General features: G+C 42.4%; 1 protein-coding gene across 12 annotated transcripts in view; it reads left to right on the top strand.

Annotated features, from left to right (window-relative positions):
• Positions 1–26,637, top strand: part of OBSCN (obscurin, cytoskeletal calmodulin and titin-interacting RhoGEF) — a 324,327-nt gene that overhangs the window by 76,705 nt on the left and 220,985 nt on the right. For 11 of the 12 annotated variants that reach the window (XM_031960208.1, XM_031960173.1, XM_031960202.1 and 8 more), the window contains exons 20-33: positions 1,532–1,807; positions 5,091–5,366; positions 7,753–8,028; positions 9,765–10,040; positions 10,142–10,408; positions 12,314–12,583; positions 14,330–14,596; positions 16,812–17,078; positions 17,969–18,081; positions 19,591–19,744; positions 21,717–21,878; positions 23,560–23,664; positions 24,418–24,684; positions 25,295–25,564. In XM_031960208.1, coding sequence (XP_031816068.1) covers positions 1,532–1,807; positions 5,091–5,366; positions 7,753–8,028; positions 9,765–10,040; positions 10,142–10,408; positions 12,314–12,583; positions 14,330–14,596; positions 16,812–17,078; positions 17,969–18,081; positions 19,591–19,744; positions 21,717–21,878; positions 23,560–23,664; positions 24,418–24,684; positions 25,295–25,564 — 3,246 coding nt within the window. The remainder of the gene's footprint in view (positions 1–1,531; positions 1,808–5,090; positions 5,367–7,752; positions 8,029–9,764; positions 10,041–10,141; positions 10,409–12,313; positions 12,584–14,329; positions 14,597–16,811; positions 17,079–17,968; positions 18,082–19,590; positions 19,745–21,716; positions 21,879–23,559; positions 23,665–24,417; positions 24,685–25,294; positions 25,565–26,637) is intronic. The other variant, XM_031960192.1, reaches the window with a different exon arrangement.

The raw sequence follows: 26,637 nt of genomic DNA, 5'->3' as shown, positions 1-26,637 counted from the left end.
TCTTGTGTAAGGAGCAGCAAGGACACCAGTGTCCCTGGATCATGGAGTATGTAGAGGTAGTAAGGCATAGGAAGAATGGAAAGGTAGAAAGTTATCTAGCCTCTATAATCCTTAGTTCCTTTATCTAGGAACTAGATAAGGAGGGGAAAAGGAGGGGAAAGAATTTAATTTTTTAAGTCTGTTCCAACTCTAAATTTATGGACCTGATGAAATAGAGCTGAAGTTAGGGAATACTTGTGTTTAGTCTGAGTTCTATACTTATTAGCACCTCCGTCCGTTCTATACTTATTATTATGTGTCTTAGGTGAATCTCTGAGATTTTCATCCTTACATAGGGTAATTGTCAGGAAAGCACTTTATAAAGAATTCATTGTATAAATAAGTGTGACCTTTGATACATCCTGGTTATTTCACCAGAAAAAAGGCACTTAAATCTCATTTTTTCAAGCAAAACTGGACAGCATCTTACTTGAGGCTTCTAGGTAACCTTGGCAACCATAGTGAAATTCTTTCTTCTCACATTTCACCAGTAGATGTCATTGTTTGATGTATTTTTAAGACCTTTAATGGCTACAGGTTCTCACTTTTTCTAGTTCTGTATGATGCCTAATGTCCTTCCATAAACTCTCCATAAAAGAGTCCACTCAATGCACTGGAGTCCTTCTCCTGGTTATTCCAGTTACTAGTGTACAGGGCTATATGAAATGTATCCACTCACATTTTAAAGTTTAATTTTTATTAATAACACCTTCTGATTTGTATTTCTGAGATTTTAATTCTCTTAATAAAAATTGCCGTGTACCCCTGTCAGTATATCAGTACCTATCTATCTCTTCCATGTATTCTCCCCACGTAATCAGTTCACCTTGTAGCTGTAGATATGAGTTAAAATCTTGGCTTCAAATAGACATAAGTTATATGATCCTGGGTAAATTAGATTTGGTTTCCTCATCTCTAAAATGTGCATAATAATAGCACCTGTCTCACAGGTTCAGTGGGATGCTTAAATGAGACAAAGTAAATATAATCAGTAGAGTGGTGTGTTGATGAATTATTAAGATTACTTATTATTCACATGTCTTCAATAATATCAGAGTTCTTCTCTGCGTATAGATCCTTTATCCTCTGCTGATGAATTTCTTCTCATTTACTTAGGTTAGTTGTTGGGTTATGGACACTGTGATAGTCTATACTTCTGACTCAATCAGGTATTCCAGGGTTATTGCCCCCCTGGCAGAGCCTTGGAGAACTCAGAACCTTCTCCACAGCACAGAGAGATGCTCAAATGTTTGAATGGAAAACAAATCATAATTATTATGATTCCTTAGCTTTGAGATCTCATTCTCCATAAAAACAACCAATACTTTGCCATATCCAGACTGTATAGTGAGGATACCGAGAATAAGGGATGCCCATGTTTGGGGAGTCTAGTACTGCCTTTGTTCTGCTCAGGGAGAGGGGACCAGAGGGAAGGTTTTTTCCTCCTAGGTATAATGTTATATTCTGAGGCTTCATGTTCCTCTCCTCCCAGAGCCTCCAGTGGTGTTTGCCAAGGAGCAGAAGACACAGAGCAAGGTGGAGGCTGTGGCCGGTGGCAGCGCCACCCTGAGCTGTGAGCTGGCCCAGGCCCAGACAGAGGTGATCTGGTACAAGGATGGGAAGAAGCTGAGCCCCAGCCAGAAGGTGCACGTGGAGGCCAAGGGCCGGAGTCGGCAGCTGGTGGTACAGCAGGCGGGAAAGGCAGATGCTGGGGAGTACACCTGTGAGGCCGGAGGCCAGAAGGTCACCTTCCGTCTGGATGTCAAAGGTCAGTTCCTGGACAATTTTTATGTTTCTTGGAGACATTTAATCCACCTGGTCTAGTCTTGTCTCCAATTTCTGAAAGACTGGTTTCCATGATATGGCCACTTCTTTCATTAACCCAGACCATAGACTCTATCTCCTTATCTCAAGAGATGGTCTTCAGAAATTGGGATACCCCACCCCCAGTTTCATCACTTTATACCAGTCTCCTGGTGATGAACCCTTCTGAATCTTATTTGGCTGGTCCTTAGAAGTTACTATGAGGTGGTTTAAAACTTTTTAAGTTTGCCCATCATAATAATTTGCTTTTATATAGTACATCAAGGTTTGCAAATTCCTCATGACAACCATGTGAGGTAGGCAGTATAAATACTACAAACGAGGAAAGAGAAAACTGAGATTTTTAATATGTCTGTATCACACAGCAATATGGACTTTATGGTTACAAATCTTGTATTTTTTCTATACTATGTGAGGGTTTTCTGTCCTTACAGAACTGCCTTTGTCTGTGACCTTCAAGAGCTATCTTTTTAAATCCAAGATTATCTCCATGCCATAGTGAGGTATTAGAGGGGAAAGTATGGCATGACTCAGGAAATTTTAGCTCCGAGGCAGATCTGCAAATGTTCATTCAAATAAGGAAAATTTTCCATAGCCCTTGTGTCAGAGGTCTTCAACCCAAAAGGCCTGAGTACACTTTGGGAGATCTCTCAATTATTCATGTGAAGAAAGCATGTGTACAGAAGGGAAATGAACAGGGAAAGCTAAGGTTTAAGAAGGGGGAGACTCATATTTAACTATATATACATTTACACTGAGCTAGGACATATGGGAGAGAAGTGAAGATTAAATTTTGGTTTTTTATTAAAGCTTTTCATTTTCAAAACATATACATAGATAATTTTCAACATTCACCCTTGCAAAATCTTGTGTTCCAAACTTTTTTCCTCTCTTCCTCACCCCCTTCCCTAGACAGGAAGTAATCCAATATGTTAAACACGTGCAATTCTTCTATATATACTTCCACAATTATCATGCTGCACAAGAAAAATCAGATCAAAAAGGGAAAAAAATGAGAAAGAAAACAAAAGGCAAGCAAACAACAACAAAAAAGTGAAAATACTATATTGTGATCCACTCTCAGTTTCTCTCTCTGGGTACAGATGGCTCTCTCTATCACAAGACATTGCAGGGAGGCTGACTGTAGTAACATTCCTGCAGCAATAAAGATATCTTTCTCAGAGTCCCCAGACTCTCTAAGCTAGATAGAGTTAACTCTCAGAAAGAGAAAAAACATTCATAATCATGGCCAACATTTATCTAGCACTTACTATATGCCAGACTTTGTGCTAAGCACATTACAATTATTATCTCATTTGCTCCTCATAGCAACCCTGGGAGATAGGTACTATTATTATTCCCATTTTACAGAAACAGACAAATAGGAGCTGTGTTTTGCCCAGGCTTCCACAACTAGTATCTGAGACAAGATTTGTATTCAGGTCTTCCTGGCTTCAGGTGCAGTGTTTACTCTACCACCTTCTAACTGCTTTTATAAACCCCATACCTTTAAAGAGGGAGGGGAAAGAGAGACAGAGGAATAGACAGACAGAGACACAGAGACAGAGACACAGAAAGAGACACAGAGAGAAGCAACAACAAAGAGACAGAGACACTCAGGGACAGAGATAGAGACAGAGAAAAGGGGAGAGAAAGTCCCTTGAGACAAGACAGAGACATAGAGACACTTGAGAGAAGCAGAGAGAGAGAGTGTGTGTGAGAAAGAGAATGTGAGTTTTCTGTGAGAGATCTACACAGACAGAGACCCAGCAGAGAGATGTAGACCGAGGCAACCAGAGCACAGTGCATCTCCTCAACCCCCCCAGAGAAAGAGAGAACTTTCCGTACTGCTTTCCTTCAGGTTTCTATGCTTTTCCAGACAACAATAGGAATCTGTTAATGACAACCTACCTTTTTATGGCACAAATATATAGTTTGTTCTTTGCTGTTTCACAAATACCTAATTTAGTATTTGATTGCATCTTATTTCACATACTTAACTGAATAATTTTGAGCAATGGGTGGTACATCAATTATTGTCCCCTTTTTTAGATGAAGAAACTGAGGCTCCAGAGAAATAACTTACCAGGGATGCGATATTTAATATTTCAGGGCTGGAATTTGAAATAAGGTCTTCTCATTCTAATCTCTATACTTCTTATAATACATTTCATGTTTTGACTCTAACTGAATTATCTGCTTTGTCCTTTTCATACTTTGGAGATCATATCTACAGAGAATTTCTATTCAAGGAGGGGACTAAAGCAAGTTTCTTACATTTTTCCACTCTAATACCTTTGTTATTGTTTTAAAAAAATAATAATACCTTCTTATTTTCAAAATACATGCAAAGTTAGTTTTCAACTTTCACCCTTGTGTTCCAAATTTTTCTCCCTCCTCTCCTCTTCCCTAGATAGCAATAGGTTAAACAATTTTTCTGTCTCTGTCTCTCTGTCTTTGTTTCTCTTCTCTATCTGTGTATCTCTGTCTGTGCCTGTGTGTGTGTGTGTGTGTGTGTGTGTGTGCCTGTCCGTCTGTCTCTTTCTTCTAAACATATTTCCACATTTATCATGCTGCATCAGAAAAATCAGATCAAAAGGAGTAAAAATGGGAAAGGAAAAAGCCAAGCAAAGGGGCAGTTAGGTGGAGTGGATAGAGCACCAGCCCTAAAGTCAGGAGGACCTGAGTTCAAATTTGACCTCAGACACTTAACACTTCCTAGCTGGGCAAGTCATTTAACCCTCAGCAAAAAACAAAAACAAACCAACTCCTTCCCCCCCCCCCCCCAAAAAAAAACCACAAGCAAGCAAACAAACAACAACAAAAATGTGAAAATACTATGTTGTGACTTTTCACATTCAGTCTCCTTAGTCTTTCTGGATATAGATGCTTCTGTCCATCCCAAATCTCTTAGAATTGGCCCAAATTACCTCATTGTTACAACCCTTTTGTGCCCAACAAATGTTGACGTGACCCTGGGTATATAGGTATCTAAAATAGATATACAAATCAAACATTTACTGATAATAAACCATCATTTTTTGACCCTAACATTCAGCTACACAGCCTCATAAAAAGTTGTGGCCCACAGTTTAGAAGCTATGGATTTAATGACCTCAGAGATTCCTCCCAAATTTTAGATTTTGTGATTTTTCTGAACTGTTTCTTCCTTATGACAAATGCAAGAGAAATTACTTTGTGTTTCAATATTTTTTTTTCCTCCCCAGAGTCTGTGGTGATTTTTACCAAGGAACAAAACATGCAAAATGAAGTACAGGTAATATCTGGGGCCAGCGCCACCCTGAGCTGTGAGCTGGCCCAGGCCCAGACAGAAGTGACCTGGTACAAGGATGGGAAGAAGCTGAGCCCCAGCCAGAAGGTTCATGTGGAGGCCAAGGGCCAGAGACGGCAGTTGGTGGTGCAGCAGGTGGGGAAGGAGGATTCTGGGGAGTACACCTGTGAGGCCGGGGGCCAGAAGGTCACCTTCCGTTTGGACATCAAAGGTTAGTCACTTCAGTGTTTAGGTATGGCTGGAGAGGACTCAATGTAACTCTGAGCTTCTTTTTGTGATTACTAGTTTATCATATATGTGTGCCCTGGAGTTAATGGTCAGAGATTAGAAACAGATTGCAGAAATACTTAGTGGGGAAAGAATAGCACAAGATTGTGGCTATTGTGATAAAAAAAAAAAGGATCTGAGTGTCTGAGTGAATTCTCAGCTCATTAAGCTTCATTGATAGCTATTCTGTCAATCCCATTAAATGGGATAATTGGGAGACTTATTAGGGACAAAAGAGACAAATTTTCTTTTCTGTTGGTTGTACCATTTAGCAACAATTGCTCTCTAAGTGGGGGATGTGATGTTAATGACCCACAAAGAAGATGAAGGAATATCTTTGCATAAAACTTTTGCATCTGAAACCTCATTTATTGTGATGAAATTTGGGGCGAGAGTACAGTAGCTGTCCTTTGGTTTCAGTATTAAATACTGGTACAGGACAGTGGGCCCCAGGACACTTAAAGGAGTGTTCCAGGTCCTGAGGGCAGGGTCCTTGGGCTTCAGGCTTTATACTGTAAGGACTAAGCTGGGATCCCTGATCGTTCATTATTATATGACTGAAATAAATTATTCAGTAGTAAAATTTACCTTCAATTATTCTTGTTATTGGAGGAGAGCTAGGTGACACAGTAGATAGAGCATTAGATCTGGAGTCAGCAAGATTCAACTTCCTGAGTTCTGTGTCGGGTCTCAGGCATTTCCTCAGACATTTCTGTGATGCTGAGCAATTTTGTCTAGTTTCCTCATCTGTAAAATTAACTGGAGAAGAAAATGGAAAACCACTCCAGTTATTTTTGCCAAGAAACTCCAAATAGGGTCATAGAGAGTCATACATGACTGAAAAACAACTGAACAACAAATTGGAAGGGAATTGTGCCACAAATAACTGAAATCAGTAGATAAAAATCCTATTTTAATTTTGAATATATACCACATTACCATATGACAATAATAATGATAATCTCTTATAATATTATTATAATCTATGAAGGCCAGGTGGTATACTGTATAGATAGATAGCTTCAAAGTCAGGAAGATCTGGTTCAAATTCTGCTTGGATACCCATACTAAATGTGCTGGGTGATTCTCAGTGCCTTAGACAACCCAATAAGTTGCAGAGAAAGTGCCAACCCGCATTGTAAAGGCATTTTTCTCATCTGTGTATTGCCTATGTCAGTGAAATCCCAAGCGTAGTTCCTATCCTTTATCTCTATCAGACTTCATAAGCAGAGCATTTTCATTTGTACAATTTCATTGTATCCGCTTGATAGTCCCATGAGATAGACAGGACAGGGTTTATTATACCTATTTGAAAGATGAGATATCTGAGGACAAGAGTGTTAAATGACTTACCTACAGTCACCCTGTTAGTATATGTAGGAGGCAAGCTGCGAGCCCAAGTCTCTTTTGACTTCAAATGGAGTCAACACCATGTTGCCTCCCTTGCCAAAGGAGAGTGATGGCAATCAGAGCCCTAGAAGCTTAAAGGAAGGAGACAGTGTAGCCTGGGGTGCATAGGCAAGGTTTCATAGAAAAGAAATAGCTCTTAGACTTAGAGCAAAGGAAGAAGGGAGCTGAGAGTTCATCCAGTGCCATGCTTGTGTGAAGAGAAAATACCTCTGGTGAAGCGCAGAGATTTACTGTCTAGAGTACTTTGTAAACTCTGAAGTATCACATAAATGTCAGATAGCATGATTATTTAAAAGGAGCCCTACAAAGCATCGTGTGCTACAGTGAGAGCTTTGTCTCTGTGTGACCTGGGCAAGTTCCTATACTCTGGGAACCTTGGTTTCTTCATCTATGAAGTAGAGGATTTAGACAAATTGAGCACTGAGGTCTCTTCCAGTTCTAAACCTATGCTCTCCTGACTTAATATATCAAGAAATCCAGAAATCCTTAACTCAATATTAAGGTCAAGGGGAGCTGGTAAGTAGATTGCAACCAGCAGCCTTGTATCCCGTGCTCTACTTCCAGCCTGGGTTCTAATTCTGGGTGATTTATTGCTCACTCCCTGCGGGACCACAGACGTGGGTTAGCCTCAGTTTCCCCCTCTGTAACATGGGAGGGTTGGATGGATGATCTTTAGGGTCCCTTCTGGCTGTAGCCAGGGGAGTCCCAGATGGTCACCTTGGGCAGCGGCGGGGGGAAGGTATCTCTCTTCTAAACTTCTAAAGTTGGAGACCTTTGACTTCCTGATCCATATGAATTGGGCTGCAGGCCTTCAGGATAGGTCCAGAAAGGTTATGAAAGCAAGAATTTAGAGAAGGAAGACTTTCTTAAAGAATGTTTTCCCTCCTTCCCTATCATCCTTTCCCTTCATATTCCTTCAGATTCTGTGGCTGTCTTTGCCAAGGAGCAGCAGACTCAGAACCAGGTGGAGGCCATGGCGGGTAGCAGTGCGACCTTGAGCTGCGAGGTGGCCGAAGCCCAGACAGAGGTGACCTGGTATAAGGATGGGAAGAAGCTGAGCCCCAGCCAGAAGGTGCACGTGGAGGCCAAGGGCCGGAGTCGGCAGCTGGTGGTGCAGCAGGCAGAGAGGACAGATGCTGGGGAGTACACCTGTGAGGCTGGGGGCCAGAAGGTCACCTTCCGTCTGGACATCCAAGGTTGGTTCCAGAATTGCTCATTGTGGGAGCTTAGGACTGATGAACTTGGAGATGGATGACCTGTATCTTGAAGAACACTGTGATTGAGGAGTGGAGGGCATTTGTATCTGGGTTCCTTGTCCTTGATAAGAGGGACCCAGAGACTCTGGCATTTCCCTCATCACTGGGAACTGAGGCCTCTGGGCCCCAGCTCCTGGGGTGGGGGGGAAGCATCTAGAATGATTATGGTAAAAAACACATTCCCTAAATTTTTAAAAATTTATTTTTTAAATCTGCCAGCGCGAATTTCCTATATAAGATCATGTGCCCCACTTTTGTTATTTGGAAAACTTGGTCATCTTAGTGGCGACTGCTCCATTAACCCTCTTCTACAAGGGAGGAGGTTTCTGAGTCTCTCTTCCTGGTTGCCCTTAGAATGAGCTTACAGAAGGAAGCCACCCCTACTTTCTGGCTCCTAATACTAGGTCAAGGTGGGAGAATCTCAGCTGTTTGTTAATGTATCTCCATGATGTATGGAGATTGCCCCAAGCCTTCCTCCTAGGCTATGGATCCCCTGGAAAGACAACTGGTGTCATTTCTTTTTTTTTTTTTTTTCAACTTTTCTTCTTTTTTTTAAAATTTTTATTTATTTATTTATTTATTTTATTTTATTTTTTTAATTTAATAGCCTTTTATTTACAGATTATATGTATGGGTAACTTTACAGCATTCACAATTGCCAAACCTCTTGTTCCAATTTTTCACCTCTTACCTCCCACAGATGGCAGGATGACCAGTAGATGTTAAATATATTAAAATATAAATTAGATACACAATAAGTATACATGACCAAACTGTTATTTTGCTGTACAAAAAGAATCAGACTCTGAAATATTGTACAATTAGCTTGTGAAGGAAATCAAAAATGCAGGTGGGCCTAAATATAGGAATTGGGAGTTTAATGCAATGGTTTATAGTCATCATCCAGAGTTCTTTCTCTGGGTGTAGCTGGTTCAGTTCATTACTGCTCCATTGGAAATGATTTGGTTGATCTCGTTGCTGAGGATGGCCTGGTCCATCAGAACTGGTCGTCATATAATATTGTTGTTGAAATATATAATGATCTCCTGGTCCTGCTCATTTCACTCAGCATCAGTTCGTGTAAGTCTCTCCAGGCCTTTCTGAAATCATCCTGTTGGTCATTTCTTACAGAACAATAATATTCCATAACATTCATATACCACAATTTATTCAGCCATTCTCCACCTGATGGGCATCCACTTATTTTAACTGGTGTCATTTCAATAGCCTAACTTTTTTAAATGTCAGGGATGGAGACCATCCAGTATGATTTGCCCCTGACCTCCCATACCTGCATCAATGGCGAGACCCCCGTTGTTAAGTTGTGCTCTAACAGGGAGACTCCTGCAATTGTTCCTGAACTGGCCCATTCCCAGTACTAGTGTCCCTTGTCCAATAATGTCGGAGTCAGGGCAGGATCCGTGTGGGCCAGGGTCCGGAGCAGGGGCTCTGAGTCAGACACCTGGGTTCTAATTCTGGGTGATTTATTGCTCACTCCCTGCGGGACCACAGACGTGGGTTTGCCTCAGTTTCCCCCTCTGTAACATGGGAGGGTTGGATGGATGATCTTTAGGGTCCCTTCTGGCTATAGCCAGGGGAGTCCCAGATGGTCAGCTTGGGCAGCGGCGGGGGAAGGTATCTCTCTTCTAGCCTTCGGCACTGTCTCCCCCCCGCAGAACCAGAAACAAAGGCCCCCGAGAAGCCTGCTAGGCGGGAGCCGCTGGTGGTGCGGGAGCACGAGGACATCGTTCTGGCGGCCACGGTCTCGGCGGCCGCGGCCGCGGTCACATGGCTGAAGGACGGGCTGGAGATCCGGCGCAGCAAGCGCTGCGTGTTTTCCAGCGAGGGAACCCGCCACACTCTCACCGTGTGCGGCGCTCAGACGCAGGACAGTGCCGTCTACACCTGCAGAGCCGGCAAAGAGAAGCAAGACTTTTCGGTGCAGGTGGAAGGTGAGGCGGGGCGGGCCGGGCCGGGGCCGGCTCTGGGCCCTCCTGGCGGGGCGGGGCGGGTCCGGCTCGCGCCTCACGCCCACTCTCCCACTTGTCCGCAGAGGTCCCTGTGAAGTTTGCCCGACCCCTGGAGCCGGTGAGCGGAGCCGTGGGGCAGACGGTGGTTCTGTCCTGCGAGCTGAGCCACGCGCTGGGCGACGTGGTGTGGCGCTGCGGCGGCAGGGAGATCCGTTCTGGCAAGCGGTTCCAGCTGGAGGCCGAGGGGCCCCGGCGCAGCCTGACCATCGTGGGCCTGAGGGCTGAGGACGAGGGCGAGTACTGCTGTGAGAGTCGCAACGACAAGACCACCGCCCGGCTCAGCGCCGTAGGTAGGGGGCCTGTGGGGGGAGACCCCGTTCCCGAGGGAGTGTGCGTCCTTAAGGCTCCTTGGGGGGGCCGCTGGGGGCGCAGGGGATAGCGCCTCAGCCCTGAAGTCAGGAGGACCCGAGTTCAAAGCTGGTCTCAGACACTTCACACTTGACGCAGTGGCGGGGGTAGGGGGGGTGGGAAGGGGTGGGGGGTATCTCTCTTCTAGCCTTTGGCACTGCCTCCCCCTCCACCCCCAGAACCAGAAACAAAGGCCCCCGAGAAGCCTGCTAGGAGGGAGCCGCTGGTGGTACAGTGTGACCTGGGCAAGTCACTTAATCCCAATTGTCTCAGGGGGAAAAAACTTCTCGGGATCCACGGCTGTGTGTGATGTTTGTGAGATTGTACCAGTCACATTATAGGCAAGAAGCAATGAGCACAAGGGAAACTAGGTGGAGTCAGGAGGACCCAAGTTCAAATTCACACTAGTTGTGTGACCCTGAGCAAGTCACTTAATTCTGATTACATTAAAAAAAAAAAAAAAAAAAAAGAAATGGAAGGCACAGGTCACCAGCACCAGGGGTGCCTTGTAGCTTGAGGTATTGAAATGTCCGCAGAGCTTTCTTGGATCTGGCTCCAGCTGCCGCAGGGAATGATGAGAACTGAAAGGAATTCACTCACCACAACCGAAATACCAAGTGGGGTTAGGTTAGGTTAGATTAGGGTAAACTAAGTCACTCCCTTTCGGTCCTGTTATCCCTTGGCAGCAGTGCAAGGGCCATGCATATTACCCCGGGGGTTCAACGTCCCTCTAGGAGGCTCTCAGGACTTTGGGCAGGCTGTCTTCCCCCAGGTGTGCGGTCTGGGCCCCTCTCTTCTACCCAAATGATGAGTGAAAAAATGTGTCGAGGAGTGAAAGGAGTCTCCGATTTGGATCCAGAATACTTGGATTCATCCTGTATGTTTTTGTTTATTCTCATTCTCTGGGCTCATTTTCCTCCTCTGTCAGTCCTATGAGCACATAAAATGTGACTTAAGTTTAATGTAGGTGTGTGTGTGCTTACATGTATGTGAGTGTCTGTGTGTGTGTGATTATAAGTATGTCCTTGTGGGGGACTGCAGGAGAAGGCCATGGCAGCAATGCTTAGCTTTCTCACCCCTTTCTTTCAACCTGAGTTTTAGACCAAGCCCTTCATTTGTTGGCTGGGTCTACCCTTGAGGGGTTGGGATCTCAGGCTGGTGCAGACACTCAGGATGCACAGATGGTAACACACATTTGTGTAGTGCTTAAAGATCTATAAAGCCCTTACATCACAACAGCCTTGTAAGCAACTTTGTAATACAAGGGGTCTTATCTCCAACCTACAGAAGAGGAAACGAGCTCTGGAAGTTGCAATGGTTTTTCCCAGGATCACCCTGGTGATCACCTGTAGGTGACTCAATGCTACTCCAAATCACTGGGCAACACTGCTTTTCCTCCTTGTGTCCTTCCCCTGTACCACACAAAGAAGTGGACAGAAACGGGGCACAGTTTCTTGGGCAGGAGTGTGGAACACATAGACTTTACATCATCCAACTTTCTCATTTTATGTGTGGGAAAGACAAGGCCCACCAAGGTTAATGAATTTGCCCACGATCCCTTCACTGTTAAGTAGTGGAACCAGTTCTCGGAGTCTAAATCCACTCTTGTTTCCATACTAAGACACTTATTTGGACAAGAGGAAGAGCAGTTAGATTTCCCTATTCAAATGGAAGTCACTAGTGCTCAACTCATTAGTTTGGGAAGACCCCATGGAAGCAGTAGCATGTTGGAAATTGATTAAAGGGCCAAAGAGGACCCGTTTCTCTCCCTGTCCTCTGCCCTACTTGTTCCCATTGCATTTGCCTTTGCTCTCCATCCCCTCATGGAAGATTTGCTATTTCTCTAGTCCCTCGAATGGTCAAGTTCACATCGGGCCTGATCAACATTGTCTCGGAGGAGGGCCAGGAGGCTACCTTCCAGTGCGTGGTTGCCCCCAGCAATGCTGTGGTGGTCTGGAGTCGGAATGGTGTGAAGCTGGAGCCTAGTGCCAAATATGTCATCTCTCAGAGCGACGCCAGCCACAGCCTCGTCATTACCGCCCTGACCCTGGAGGATGCCTGCCAGATCACGGCCGAGGCTGAAGGGGCCACCACAACGGCCAGCCTCAGAGTCCGAGGTGAGCGACCAGGGGTGGCTTGGTCTGGATGCAGCCAAGTCCTGGGGTGGAGGTGGGGGTGGCTGTTGCTGCTCTTACCCATGACCACTCTCTTTGTAGGCTGATTGAGAAGCTAAGCCAAGCTGCCTGACATCAAGTCTCTCTTCCTCCCCAGTTTGTCAGTCTAATGTAGTCAAATCAGATTAAGGTTGGGCCTAGGGACCTAGATAGGGCGTAGGGAGAGACAGATGACTTAGACAGGACATAGGGAGAGAGAGATTTGTTTTGATCAGACTTTTAATGTATTTAATTCACCAAGTTAATATTTAATAATCATCTTCTGTGTGCCAGGTTTAGGGCTTAATTCTGAGGATACAAACTGAAAAAGGGACATAGTTCCTGCCCATTCAGGAGTTCACACATATGTACAAAATTATCCACACAGTAAATACAAGTATATTTTGGAAGATGATGAAGGTAGTAGTAGGTGGAAGAAATCCAGAAAGACCTCATGGAGGAGGATGTTCTCCAGCTGAGTTCAGTTCTCCTTTGGTATTCCTTCATGGCATGGAGGGCACCCTGAGCCTTTGAAGAATTAGTTTAGTGGATTGTAAACTCCAGCAAAGTTTCCTAATTATCTGGCAATTTGGCAAAGTAGAGTAATAGTTTGTTTCTGGACTTAAGGTAGGAAGAAAATGAATGGAAAGCTTTTATTAAGCATTCATTGTAGACCAACATTGTGATGGAAGTATAAAAAGAAACACAGTCCCTGTCCTCAGGAACTTATATTCTAACTGGAGAGATAGCACCAATAATGAAATGACTGCCAGGAAAGGGAGTTTTGCTTTGGGAAGTCACATGGTGAGTAGAGCATTAGGGGAGTTGGATACATTCTTTCCATTAGCAATGGCAATATTAATTTTATCAATTCTTAGAGCTAGAAGTAGAAAGCAGGATGGGGAGATAGGAAAGCAACTGGAATGTGAAACATGGCTGGGGTTTTGGTGGCCATGAGGATTTATACTAGTTGATTAACAAATCAGAATAACTTGACCCAAGGGCGGGAGGTCCCATATGTAATTAAGCCCCTCCAGGCCTGGTCTGCAGTCACTGGTTGGGTAGAAGGGCAGAAGATGACTTGGGTGGATGACTGCACGGGAGTAGAAGCAGAGCTGGAATGGTTAGATACAGCAGGGAACTTCCCTATCTAGGTATGCTTCAATCTGACCTTGGCCTGGGCAAAGTATGTTGAGCATAGGGGTGACCTCGTCAGAGCTTCATACTGGGTAAATTAACTTGGCAACATTTGCAGGGAAGGAGGGAGGGATTAAGCATGTATTAAACACTTACAATATACCACACACTGTGCAAATACAATCTCATTGACAGAATGGATTAGAGGGTAGGAGCCCAGATACAGAGAGATCAGTTGTGAGAAGTAGTGCAGTAATATAGCTGTAATGGGGGAGAACCTGAAAGAGGATGGTATCGTACATGTCAAAACAGAGATACTTAGGAGTATCCCCTGTCCTCAAAAGGAGTACAGGAGTGGAATAGGGGTGTCTTTAATCGGAAAACATCTTCTGAGTTTCAAGTTTTCTTATCTGTTAAACTGAAATAATTGGACTAAATGATTCCAAAAGTTAGTCCTAATTCCAAATCATTCCTCCTCCTGTAAGTCTGGTTCCCTTGGTATCAGGTGGATGCTTGAGATGACCCCCTTGGGCATTGCTCACTTGACACTTTTGGCTTCCCTCATCCTCCCAGAGGCTCCAATTTTGTTCAAGAGGAAGCTGGAACCCCTGACCGTGGAAGAGAAAGGTTCAGTGTTATTGGAAGTGGAGCTGACCAAGCCTTGTTCTTCTGTGAAGTGGACTCGGAACACCGCGGCCTTGGTGCCTGGGGAGAACGTGGAGATCCGGGCCGAAGGCACGCGCCATAGCCTACTGCTTAAGAACGTCAGCTTCTCTGACCGGGGATTTTTTGGCTGCGAGACGCCTGATGACAAGACGCAGGCTAAGCTCAATGTGGAGAGTAAGTGAGACTAGCTTGGGGGAGGGAGGCTACAAGATGGGTCTGGGACGGAGTAGAGCTACAATGTCTTCGCCTAGGTAATAATGGACTCTGTCTCCTTCCTTCCCGCCTTTCCTCCTTTCTTCCCTTTTTCCATATAGGGTATCCTACCCTTATTTACAGATGCTCTTAAAAGCATTTTTCCCCTTTTCTTTTGCACCTCTGAACCCTCCCAAGATATCTTGGAGTTGACTGGCTAGATTTCTTAAGAATCAGGCCTTAAACCAAAACCAATTTGATTCTTACTGGCTGCCAATAGGTCCTAGTCTAAACCCCATTTGGTCAGAGCAAACTGGGGAGGTCCTGACTGACTCGGATTGAATGTAAATAGCAGTCATTTCTGCTTTGGCCAGAAACCCTGGGGGTCTTTCCTGCCCAGATTTATTTATTTAGATTATTTTCTTTAGACTAGGTGAAAGAGGAGATTCTTTGCCTCAAATGCTACCTAGCCTTAATTACTGAATGGGTGCAGCCTCAGTCAAACTGAGACCTGTTAAAGATCTGAACTCAAAAAGACCAAGGTCTCCCACTGCCTCCAGGGCCATCTCCAGTCTCTTGATCTATATCTTGCCACTGGACCTAGATGGCTCTGAAGGGGAAAGTGAGGCAGGTGCCCTCGCACAGACCTCCCTCACTGAAATTCAACTCACTTGCATGTCATGACATCATTTCCCTGATGTCCTGGTCCTCTTCAAGAACAAAGGACAAACAGGAGGCAATGATGCTTATTTCTCTGGATAATGAGGCAATTGTCATGACCCTAGAGGAAAAGAGCATCTTGTGGGGAAAAAGTCCAACCAAAGACCAGGACAAGTCAGACTAGTTTGGCTCCATAACCAAGGAAGACAGGGAAGAAATTTCTAGTAGTGGCCCAACTCAAGGATGTTGGAACAATGAGAAAGAACATATCTTGAAAGTATTGGCAAGATGAGATGGTTTATGAAACTTCTGTGAGCATTCTAGTCATATACCTTCTTCCATATAATGTGTCCAGGATCCCTCTTCACTTTTTCCACTTAAGGGAAAAAAATGTAGACTTTTTCCCACCCAAAAGACAGGTCTCTCAACTGTTTCCATCCTGAAAACACCACATTTCCCTGACTTTGTTCTCTGAAATCTAGCACACATACACTACCAGATCAAGAAAAACAAAAAATGGAAGCATCCAAAATATATGTAATCAGTCCTTTTATAGTAAATCCCATCACTTCATGATACCCCGCTATAGGAGAGCTATTTCTTATTGTTCAATTGGAGTGGTTTTGGTTAGGACCCATAATTTCATTGGCATGGGGGAACTCCCTATATGGAAGTTTTTCTTACTGAGGGAGACCAGCAACTTGTCTGTAACTTAAGAGTCTTGTGGAGTTGTCCAGGGGCCCAAGGAGTGAAGTGAAGCAGACAACAGCTAGCATGTGTAAGGGGTAGGACTTGAACCTGACACGTTCCATATGCTGCCTCCATAGAAGTTTAACTCAGTTTTAAGTCATTCTGTATTATGGCTATTGCACCAAAGAATGCTGTCTAAGTACCGTCCTTTAGCTATGTAGACTTTATTCTAGATGTCATCTTCCCCATGAAAACACTAGATGTCCTCCAAGTCACAGAATCTCAAAGTAGGAAGGGATTAGCTTCCATCTTGTCCAACTCATATGTGATACTTCCAACAAATGGCCATCTAATCTTTGCCCTATCTTCTAAGGCTGTTCACATACTTCAAATTGTTAGGAAATCTTTCCTTAACCAATTGAAATTGTTTATTATATTACATTTACAAATTTAAGTTAATATAATTATATTTATCATATAGATACTATTAATTATGAACTAAAACAAGCTACCTGTAACTTCCCCCTATTGTGTTTAGAATCTTCTGATCACTTTTGATGAGAACTCTCTCTCATATGCTAGCTTCTTTTTTTCTTTAATCCCTTTACATCCCCCCATTATTTTCCAAATTGACCAGCTCTCCATCTCAAAACTGGTTGTAATTTCTTCCATTCAGTCTTTTGTAATGTGCATCTGTATGATCAAGACAGTTCCCATTGGTTTCCAAGGACAGACAAGTCATACCCAATTCATTTGAAAATTCAAAAGAACCTTTTCCTTCTCAGGGAATTCTCTTTGTGATGTTAGGTCTATCTTTATTCTTCCTCTCTCCTCTTTTCTTATATAGTGCGTCAGATCCGGCTAGTACGAGGTTTGCAGGCCATAGAGGTGCGGGAGCAGGGAACAGTGACCTTGGAGGTGGAACTCTCACACAGTGATGTGGAAGGCAACTGGACCCGAGATGGCCTGAAACTCAAGTCTCAGGATAACTGCTCTATCACAGTCCAGAGTGTGATCCACAAATTGATTCTATCCAACCTGAGCCTAGAGGATGCTGGACTCATAGCCTTCAAGGCAGAGGGTGTCCACACATCTGCAAGACTGACAGTCATTGGTATGGCCATTAGTGATCTTGGTCTTGGGGAGGGATGGATGGTAATGAAGGGGGGTTGTCCACACATCCAGGCCACTTATGGTTATTGGTTAGATGGAATGGAAGAATGTTTCCACACATCTGAGCAGCCCATAGTCATATTTTCATAGCCTTGAGGAAAGGTGTCCCCATATTTATTTTTCTGGTAGTCAAGAGAAATTTTAGGTGATTTGTCTTCAATTTATGGATTAAAAAAAACTGGGACAAGAATGGTTTATGGGACTTTTCTAAAGAAGTTGGGCTGGGTTGGGGGAACTGGGTCTTAATTATAGGAATAGGGACAAATACCATTGGACCCTTTATTTCCCCTAACTTCTTTGGGGGTAGAATAGGGGAAAATATCTACCGAATCATCATTTCTTCCCCACCCTATCTCAGATAATGAGTTGTTATTCTAGAAGCTGGAGTCTTTCAGTTTATCAAATACTAGATTATTATAGTCATTGACTATTGTGTCTTGTGAAGTTAACCTATTCCACTGATCAGCTACTCTATTTCTTAGCCAATACCAAATTTTTGTTTTGATGACTTCTGCTTTATAATATAGTTTTAGGTCTAATACAGTTAGGCCACCTTCCATTGTATTTTTTTTCCCATTAATTTTCATTAATTTCATTGAACTCTTGACCTTTTGTTTTTCCAGATGAATTTGTTATTATTTTTCTTAGCTCTGTAATTTCTTGGCAGTTTGAGTGGAATGGCACTGAATAAGTAGTCTAATAATTTAGATAGAATTGTAATTTTTATTATATTAGCTTGGCCTACCCACGAACACTTGGTATTCTTCTACTTGTTTAGATCTGACTTTATTTGTGTGGAAAGTGTTTTGTAATTCCTACCTTATCTCTCAGAGCTTCCTGTGAAGTTTAGCCACCCCTTGCAGGATATTGTGGCTACGGAGAAGGAGAAGGTCACTTTGGAGTGTGAATTATCCCGGGCCAGCCATGATGTTAAGTGGTTGAAGGTATCTTATGATCCCTGGACATGTTTCTTCCAAAACTCCCCCTAAATTCCTAGCACTAATCATCTACAATGCTCTCTCCCACTGGTCAAGACCACCTTTCTAGCTCTTCCTGGCACTGAATCTCAGGCACCTTAATTAGTTTTTTTAGTTACTTCAATTCTCTTTTAAAGGTCTTTTCATTTATATTGTAGAAGTCATCATCATAATAGTAGATAGTTTTTGCATATATGTGTATTAATTATATATCTATGATATATTATTTAATTCTCACAACAATTCTGTGAGGTAGGGGCTATTATTGTACCCAGTTTACAGTGGAGGAAACTGAGGCAAGTGCAACTAATAAGTGTCCAAGGTCATGCAAGTGGTAACTGTCCAAGGTTGGATTTGAACTCAAGTTTTCCTGACTCCAAGCCCAGTGCTCTATTCCAGGAGTGCTTAAACTTTTTCCACTCATGATCCATTTTTGCCCAATAATTTTTTATATGACCCTGGGTATATAGGTATATAAAATAGTTATATAAATCAAACATTTACTGACAATAAATCATAATTTTGTAACCCCCACTTTCAGTTACACAATCCTATATGAGGTCCAATCTATAGTGGGAAGCTTTGCTCTATTCCCTACATCAGCTATCTCTATTATTATTGTTATTGTTATTATTGTACTACATACTAGGTGGCAAGGAAATATGGGGTGGTGAACAGAGGGCTGGGCTTGGAGTGACCCTGTTCTGTTTGTGTCAGAGGGAAGAACTAGGAGAAATGGGAAGCAGTCAGTTAGTATGTAAGTTTTTTCAGTAGAATGTAAGCTCCTTGAGGAGAAGGCCCATTTTAGTTTTGTCTGTGTATTCTTAGTGCCTGATACAGAGTAGCCACCTTGCAAATGTTTATGAATTGACACTGGCATTTCAAAGAAGCAAATTTGGTATAAGGATAAACTTTCTAACAACTAAGAGTTAGCCAACATTTGATTTAACTCATTAAACATTTTTTATTAAAATTTATTACATTTTTTATTATTTCTTTAAACATTTATTAAGTGCACACATTATCTAATGCTCTGGGGATACAAAGACAAGACTTTTGAAATAGAGCCTGCCCTCAAAGAGTTTCCTTTTTAATGGACTAGGATGATCCTGGAGGTAGGGAGTTCCATCTCACTGGATGGCTTTAAGTCAAGTTTAGTTGACTATTCATTGTAGAGGGGCCATAATTATGTAGGGGTTGGTCTGATGGGCCTTGAATTCTCTGCTAACTCTGGGATTATCTGAGTCTATGAGAAAAGCCAACTGAAGGCCAGCCCTGAGCCCAAGAGTAAGGTGTAATGCTGAAGATAATGGTGGTTGGGAGAAGCTATGTCAAGGAAAGAAGGCTTAACCTTCAGGAAGGTGGGAAGCAACCCGAAGGAGGAAGCGCCATTGGTGGGGTTGGAGCAGGGGACCTGAGTGTTCTGGCAGGTTATGCCTCTCCTTGGTCTAATGTTGATACACCTCTCTCCTCCAGGACGGAGTGGTACTTCGAGCAGGGAAGACACTAGGAATTGTTTCCCAGGGGACCAAGAGGAGCCTTGTCATCCACAAGTGTGAGTTTGGAGACCAGGGTACCTATGTATGTGATGCTGGTGATGCTAAAACTTCAGCCACACTGCAAGTGCAAGGTAAGGCTCTAGATAGGTGACTGTGAGCAAACTGTCTCTTCATCTTCAAAAATAACTGCTTGGGAACAGTGACCCTGTGTCAGGAGGACTTCAGACACTGAACACTTATTAGTATGTGACCCTAGGCAAGTCATTTAACCCCCCAAAATACAGGTAGCAGAATTTATACAAATCATCCTTCTAGGCTTATTGTGATGAAATGCTGAAGAAATATAAGTTGCCTTATTATTATTAATAATAACTACTATAACAATAATAACAGATATGTAAAATTATATATTTGCTTATGGAAACAGAGGCAGTTTATGATAGCAATTTGTAATAGATCACTGCTACCAGAAATTAAAAAGGATATCTTTTTTCCTACTTAGTAGTATTTTATTTTTTCCAATTACATATAAAGATAGTTTTCAACATTTACTTTTATAAGATTTTGATTTCCATTTTTTCTTCCTCTCTCCCTTCTCTCCCCACTCCAAGACAATAAGCAATCTGATATAGATTATACATATACAATTGTATTAATCATATTTCCACATTAATTGTGTTGTGAAAGAAGAATCAGAACAAAAGGGAAAAACCACTAGAAAGAAAAACCCCACAAAAGCAAAAATCATATGCTTTAATCTGCATTCAGACTCCATAGTTCTTTCTCTATTATGAATGACATTCAGTCTAAATAAGAAGAAACCCAGACTTACTAATTAATGCAGATTATGTAAGGAAATGATAGAAGTGATCTGTTCACATAGATCACTGCATATTGAAAAAATGTAGCATTTACAGAATACCTAGAAAGTTACAATCAGGTGGCTAGCATTATACAAAGAATCCTCACACTGGCAGTATAAACCATGAAAATTCAACAAAGAACTTTTGTTGGAACTAGAACATTGTTGCAAAAATAATTAAAGAGGGGGCATGAATCAAAATAGCCCAAACTCTGAGGTTTGAGAGGGAGCCTTGTCCATTGGGGTGGAGCAGAAGACTGTCCAGTCATGCAGAAACAAACCACATCTGAGAAGGGCTTAGGCCAAACTAGGTTCTTGGCCACAGGTGTGTGGCTAAATTCTTCACAGTTGGACATGAAGCTTTCCCTCTGTTTCTGGCTCTCTCATCGACAGCAGCTCTTTCTGGCTGGAGCCATACAAGCACTATCCATGATGGAGAAAGGAGAGAAAGGGAGACCATGTGGTCAAGGAAGAGCATGGAGTCTAGGTTCAGGGAGGGAGAGAGGAGTTGACTTTCAGTTCTTTAACTAAACAACCTAGATGACTTCTAAAGTCCCCTTCAGCTCTGACATTGTGTTCTAATATCCCTTCTGATTCTGATAGTCTATGTTCTATGGTCCCTTCCAGCTCTAACATTCTATGTTACAAGATCATTTCCAGTTCTGATATTCCATGTTCTAAAGTGCCTTTCAGTTTTAACATTCTGTTACAAGAAAAAAAAAAAAAACATAATGACCAACCACAATTCCACATGATTGATGATGAAGCAAGCTAACCATGTCCTGACAAAGAGGTGATGGATTTGGGTGCTGAATGCATTTTTTTTTAACATAGTCAATGTCTGAATTTGTATATTTGCATATTTGTTATGAGCTATCTTTTTCCTTTCTTTCTTTTTTCAATAAGAAAAATGAGAAGAGGAGAAAATAGATTTTTGTTAATTGAAAAAATAAAGCTCAATCTTTAAAAACAAAACAAAAAAAAAACAAAAAAAAACATTCTGTTACAAGATCTTCCATGCTTTCCAGATCTAATATCCCATGTTCTAACTACCTGTCATTTCTGATATTGTGTTCCAAGGTCCCTCTGCCATTTTGGACACTCTGTGTTCTAAGGTCCCTTGCCATTTCTAATACCATTTTCAAAAATCCTTGCAGTTTCTGACATTCTTGGTTCCAACGTCCTTTTCTTCTCTGAAATTCAGCATCTGTGCATCCTTCGTATTCTTATTCTTATTTCAGGGAGGAATATACAGATCGTGAAGCCCCTGGAAGATGTGGAAGTGATGGAGAAGGAGAGTGCAACTTTCACCTGCCAGATCTCCCATGATGAGGTACAGACCCAATGGTACAAGAATGAAGGCAAGATCCGGCCTGGGGATAACATCAGGATGCGACAGGAAGGTAGGGAAAAATTGGGGGTATGAAGTCACTGGGCAGGTGTGGAGGATAAGAGATGGGAAGCTAGAGAAGGTAGGAAGGGGACCATTTCTCAGCTTGTCCTTAATGAGAGGAGGATGAATTTCTTATATCCTCCAACTCCACATCCATTCTTTTCTGCATGAGGGTTCTTAGAACCAGGGTGAGAATATAATTGTTTAAAACCTTAAAATTCCCATTACACCAAGTTATTGGGCAGTCTGGAGAAGAATGAGGGACTGATTCAGGGAATAAGACCAAGAGAGAGGAACCCTCTAGTCTTTTGGAGAATTTGAGGGGACTCTAAATTCTCCTGCAGTACTTTCTGTCACTTACTAATGGGAGATGGGAGCCATTGTAGAAGGATGTTCCAGAATGAAGAGGCAGCTGGATCATAGTGGTAAAATCTGAGGAAATAAAAGCAGAAGAGGAAGGAAACATATATGAAGGGTTTACCATGTGCAAAGCAATGTGCTGGGTATGAAGGGAGAAACCAAACTATAATCCTCAAAAAGCCCACATTCTAAATTAGGGAGATAAGACCTATACCCACACAGCCATACACATATACCCCCATACACAGAAACACACACACACACACACACACACACACACCCCACCATAATCAAAAATAGAACTGGAAATGTGCTGTGAGAGCTCTTAGCAGGACAGATCATTTGTAGCAGGTGGAAGTGGAGGGGTGGGAGGGCTGGTAGTGGCAATGCATTGACAGCTTCCTGGAGGAGGCATCTGAGATGGGTCTTACAGTATTTCTACAGGTGGAGATATATAAGTAGAGAAAGGGGTAAGCATTTGAAACATAGGAAATGCCATGAACAAAAAGATTCATGGTGAAATGGAATGAATAGTTTTGCAGTAGCTAATAGTCCTGTTTAGTTGGAGTGTGGAATATTTGAGAGTGAACAGTGGAAGAGAAGACATAAAAAGCAGAGGAAGAGAAGTTCTAGGTTATGGAGGACTTGGAAGATCAGACTGCCTCATTTGGGCTTTATTCAGTAGGCCCTGGGGAGCCATTGATGGTTTTTGAGTAGAAGAAGAAAAATAAAAGAGCTTCCAATCTTTACCTTTTTATACAAGAAAGATCTCATTTCTGATTTGTGTCAGTGAAGTTTCACTAGTTTTCCCTGTTTTTCAGGAGTCTACTCCAGTGATTGGGTGGGTGGCTGATTAGAGAGGAAGGAGAAGCAAAGGATCTATTATTTCTCTTGTGAACTTTGAATTATTATAATTGATTGTAGAAGTCAAGGAAAGGAAAAGGGTAGTGAGGTAGATTCTGATTGACTCCATGACCCCTTGATTCAGTAAAGTTATTGAGCCCCTTCTTCATAGAGTCAGCCATTTGCTAATATCACCTTGGCTGGACTCTATAAAACCTTAACATAAATTTCCTAGAGCTCTCATAAGGACTTCATGGCAAAACAAAAAAGTGCCGTTAAATCTGCTTATGAACTAAATTTTCAACTTAACTCTAAACTCTTTTGGGCCAGTAACTGGATCTTAAAGTATATGCTAGATGCAGCAAACAAGCTGATATGCACTCAGTCTTTTTTAGAGTACTTTATATGCTAGGGTATCATATCTGTGAGCTGAGGCAGCAGGCAATTACCAAGGCTAGCCTGGACTCTAATATAGTCTTTGTCTCTAGGAACAACCTACACCTTGCTCTACCGGAAAGTTATGGTAGAAGATGCTGCAGAGATCAAATTTGTGGCAGAGAACGCAGAATCTCGAGCCCAGCTGAGAGTAAAAGGTAAGGAGTGGAATCAAGGCAGAGAGCAGACCAGTGTTACAGAATATGTGTCCAAACTAAATCTCTGTGAGTCTACATATGGAGAAGTGAAAGAAATCTACTACCATCCTTAAGTAGGCAATATGTGCCAGGAAAATATCCTGGCAGAACAGATATACTCAAGTGAAATTGGACTCAAGAAAACCCAGATTCAAATCCTGCCTCTGACACTAAGTATTTTATGTAGCTAGTTAAATTAAATTCCTCAACTGGACAACTCTAAGACTACATATATTTTAAAAATTAAATGAATAATTTTCACAGAACAAAAATTTATTTTCCTATCTCCTGCCTACTGAACCCATAAAAAAGAAGACAAAATAATAATAAATATTCATAATCAAATAAAACAATGATTATATGTTATAAATGAGTCACAGTGGAGGGACTTTTCACATATAAAATTACAGGTTTTTGATGTATGAATAAATCTCCCAAGGTAATTGCCAGCTACAAGGAGGCTGTGGGGAAGACCACAGATAAGGAAGAAGATAGAATAAGGAGAGATAGAAAAGAAACTAGAAAGAAAAGAATTTTTGCCATAGTAGTAGGGACTGAAGAGGGAGAAATTAGGAAATGTGAAGTTCTGTGTCCATTGGAGAAATAAGGAAATTGGATGGATTCGTTGAAGAAATTAGGAAAGTGAATGATTTGCATCCAAAGGAGAGAAGCAGAGCTCCCTGAATTCTCCTCCTCTCCCTTTCCTTTCCTTAGAGCTGCCAGTGGTAATTGTGCGACCACTGAGGGACAAAATTGCCATGGAGAAGCACCGGGGAGTGCTGGAATGCCAGGTGTCAAGGGCTAGTGCCCAGGTCCGATGGTTTAAGAAGGACGTGGAGCTCTGTGCTGGACCCAAGTATGAGATAGTCAGTGATGGTATCTATCGGAAGCTGATCATCAATGATGCTCAACCAGAAGATGAGGATACATATACCTGTGATGCTGGTGATGCTAAAACCAGTGCCCATTTCTTTGTGGAAGGTACTAGGGGAAAGTATTGGGCTCAGGTGGTGGGAGGTGGGGTAGGATGAGCTTTCCATTGGACTTTGGGTCTTTGGATGTTAAATAGGGAGGAGTTCCAAGCAAGGCTTGATAAGTATGAGTCTTTTTTTTTTTCTTTTGAGTCTTCCTTTCCTCTCTCTTTCTCCTTCTCCAATGCTTTACCAACCACTCAGACGTCATTGTCAGTACCTGATTTCCACAATTTGCCTCCTTTGCTCCTTTTCCCAACGCCGCCACCAAAATTACCATTTTCTTAGTATGTTAATCTCACCTGTTCAAAGTAACCTTCAGGAACTAAAGTGTTCATGGCTGCTAATTGTTTAATATTTATACTTTGAAAGAAGATGTCTGTCAGCAAAACTTTAACCTAAAGGAATGAATCTCTCAAGGTGGAATTTCAGGCACAATGGTAGTTTAGGGAAGGGTTTTTGTGTTGGGAAAAGAGGAATGTCTGTGTGAGTGGCCATTCTCCTCATTTACAAAGCCAGTCTCATTTCTTAATGTTGACTATGGGAAGATGGAAAACTGTTTCTAGAGAAAGTAAAGTTTGACTCCTCTCCTTCCTTTTCCCTTTTCTTTTTCCCTGAAGAACAATCCATTACCATTGTACGGAACCTGAAAGACATGGAAGTGATGGAACCGGCTCCAGCCTGGTTTGAGTGTGAGACCTCCATTCCATCTGTTCGTCCCCCCAAGTGGCTGCTGGGCAAGACAGTGCTGCAGGCTGGGCGAGATGTGACGATTGAACAAATGGAGACGGTCCACCGCCTGACCCTGCACCGCACCTGCTCCACCATGACGGGCCCTGTGCACTTCACCATTGGCAAATCCAAGTCCACAGCTCAGCTCATCGTCTCAGGTAAGTCCCTCACTTCTTTCCATGTCCCCAGGTCAGTTGGCCCATGCTTGAAGATAATCTGTATCTGCCTTGACTGTCATTCCATTCCAGGCTTACAGAGAGGGGACTTCTGGGAGTTTATATTCTTCTTTTCTTCTGCTTCCTCCTCAGTAACAGCTTGTGAATGTCAGGTCACTCTAATGTTGGGTGTGTTTAGTATAGAAAATCTCCTTTATGCCAGGTGTGGGCATAGATCAATATTAAGTTTCATTCCAACTCAACATTAACACTCTCCCTGCTTCAAGTCTTTCTCTGCTCCAATTTATCCTCCACTCAACTGTCATATTGATTGATCTTCCTAAAATACATACCACCTTAAATAAATTCCCTTTTACCTCCAGAATCAAATATAAAATCTTCTGCCTGACATTCAAAGCCCTTTTTCACTTTGCTCCTTTCTACCTTTCCAATCTTCTACTACATTTTCTTCCTTCACGTACTTCCACATGTTTTGTGACCCAGTAACACTGGCACTCTTGCCATTCTTCAGATATAATACTCCATCTCCTAATTCTGGGCATTTCCCTAGATTGTAGAGAATGTTTATTACAACTGCTTTTTGTAGATTAGAAAAATGAAGCTCATAAAGTGAACTGACCTACCTAAAATTGAATACACAACTTGTAAGCAGCCAGACTTGAACCCAGACCTTGAATCCAGGTTCCATATAATGGTAATGGATTGTTCTTCAGGGAAAAGGTAAGGGAAGAGAAAGGAAAGGAGTCAAACTTTATTTTCTCTAGACATCTAAGCACCAGAATGGCTAAGATGGACAGAGATGAGTGGATGAATAATTAGGAATAGCACTGCCCTCTAAGCTCTTCTTCCTAATTCCCCTCAGACTTCTGTCCCTCTCCTTTTGCTGTAAGATCTGATGTTCTATTTTGAGGTCAACAGAGGAGAATGGTTAACTCCATGGGACTAATGAGGCTCAAATCACAGGCTTAATTTCCTACCTAATTAAGTTAGCTCTGAGCAGCAGCAACAGCAGCAAAAACCAACCAAAAACCCCAGAAACTATTTCCTGACCATAG

Source organism: Sarcophilus harrisii, chromosome 1, assembly GCF_902635505.1.
Source record: "Sarcophilus harrisii chromosome 1, mSarHar1.11, whole genome shotgun sequence".
In the NCBI taxonomy this organism is placed as follows: domain Eukaryota; kingdom Metazoa; phylum Chordata; class Mammalia; order Dasyuromorphia; family Dasyuridae; genus Sarcophilus; species Sarcophilus harrisii.
Note: the sequence above shows the minus strand (reverse complement) of the source record. Positions and strands in the feature narration are given on the sequence as shown.